The sequence below is a fragment of the Pteropus vampyrus genome, unplaced genomic scaffold (assembly GCF_000151845.1).
Source record: "Pteropus vampyrus isolate Shadow unplaced genomic scaffold, Pvam_2.0 Scaffold2, whole genome shotgun sequence".
Taxonomy (NCBI): Eukaryota; Metazoa; Chordata; class Mammalia; order Chiroptera; family Pteropodidae; genus Pteropus; species Pteropus vampyrus.
This window is the reverse complement of record NW_011888783.1, coordinates 13129034-13129927: the sequence shown is the minus strand read 5'-3', so window position 1 is coordinate 13129927 and position 894 is coordinate 13129034. Positions and strand designations below refer to the sequence as shown.

The following is an 894-nucleotide window of genomic DNA, read 5'->3' as shown; positions in this document are numbered from 1 at the left end:
GACAAAGATAAGACAATTAACACTTTGGAGAAAAGAGTGGGCGATTCGGTTCTGTAATAAAATTAAGATAAAAATAATCAATGGTCACGAAATAATCTAATTAGTAAAAAAAGAGAACCAAATCTTACCTAAGCATTTAACGTATTCTTTAAATCTTCCTTTAAAAATGTCATACTGTTTTAGTATAACGATAATTAATAATTGTTTATCCTTACAAATTCAGGCAAGCTACAACCAGGAGACTACTGATGTCTCAGCTACAACACTTGGTTCACAAATTTATTTTTACCTCAAAAAGTCGTTGGTCCGCATCATCAAAAGGTTTTCCGTCAAGTCTGTTTAACACTTGAGCCACTCCTGTGGGAAGAGTTTGGGATATGTGGTCATTTTCAGCACTGGACACTGTGTCACTCCAATAAGTAAGCCCGGCTGACTCGATGCCTTTAAGTAACTTGAGACATTCAGTTTATTCTGGTTTCTCTAGCACCTGATGTCTCCACAATAACAGATCTGAGCTGTACAGAAATGCAGTCTACTTTCCAGGCTGCGATATCTAGACTAGGTCTCAGTGAAGCCTAGAGTTCTACCAAGCATAAATCTAATTCCCAAAAATGGTTTTCAAGATGACTGTGTGCAATAACTCTGATAAATCTGGCATATATACACACACATAAACATATATGTAATGGAATACATATAATTGTGTCTATTTCTGTATCTATCTGTCTATCTGTCTATCTGACTGACTATCTATCTATCTATCATCTATCTATCTATCCATAGAATTTTTTATTTTTTCAATTCCCAGAAGCACCACGTTTGCGTGAGGCAGTATGACGACACAGTGATTACGAACATCGGCTCTGGAGTTGGACTGTCTTGGTTCAAATTTCA

At 36.2% G+C, this 894-nt stretch overlaps 1 protein-coding gene across 1 annotated transcript in view; it reads right to left on the bottom strand.

Annotated features, from left to right (window-relative positions):
- Positions 1-894, bottom strand: part of PDE11A (phosphodiesterase 11A) — a 327576-nt gene that overhangs the window by 157848 nt on the left and 168834 nt on the right. Inside the window, exon 8 of the mRNA XM_011356861.2 lies at positions 290-357. Within this exon, the coding sequence (XP_011355163.1) occupies positions 290-357 (68 nt within the window). The remainder of the gene's footprint in view (positions 1-289; positions 358-894) is intronic.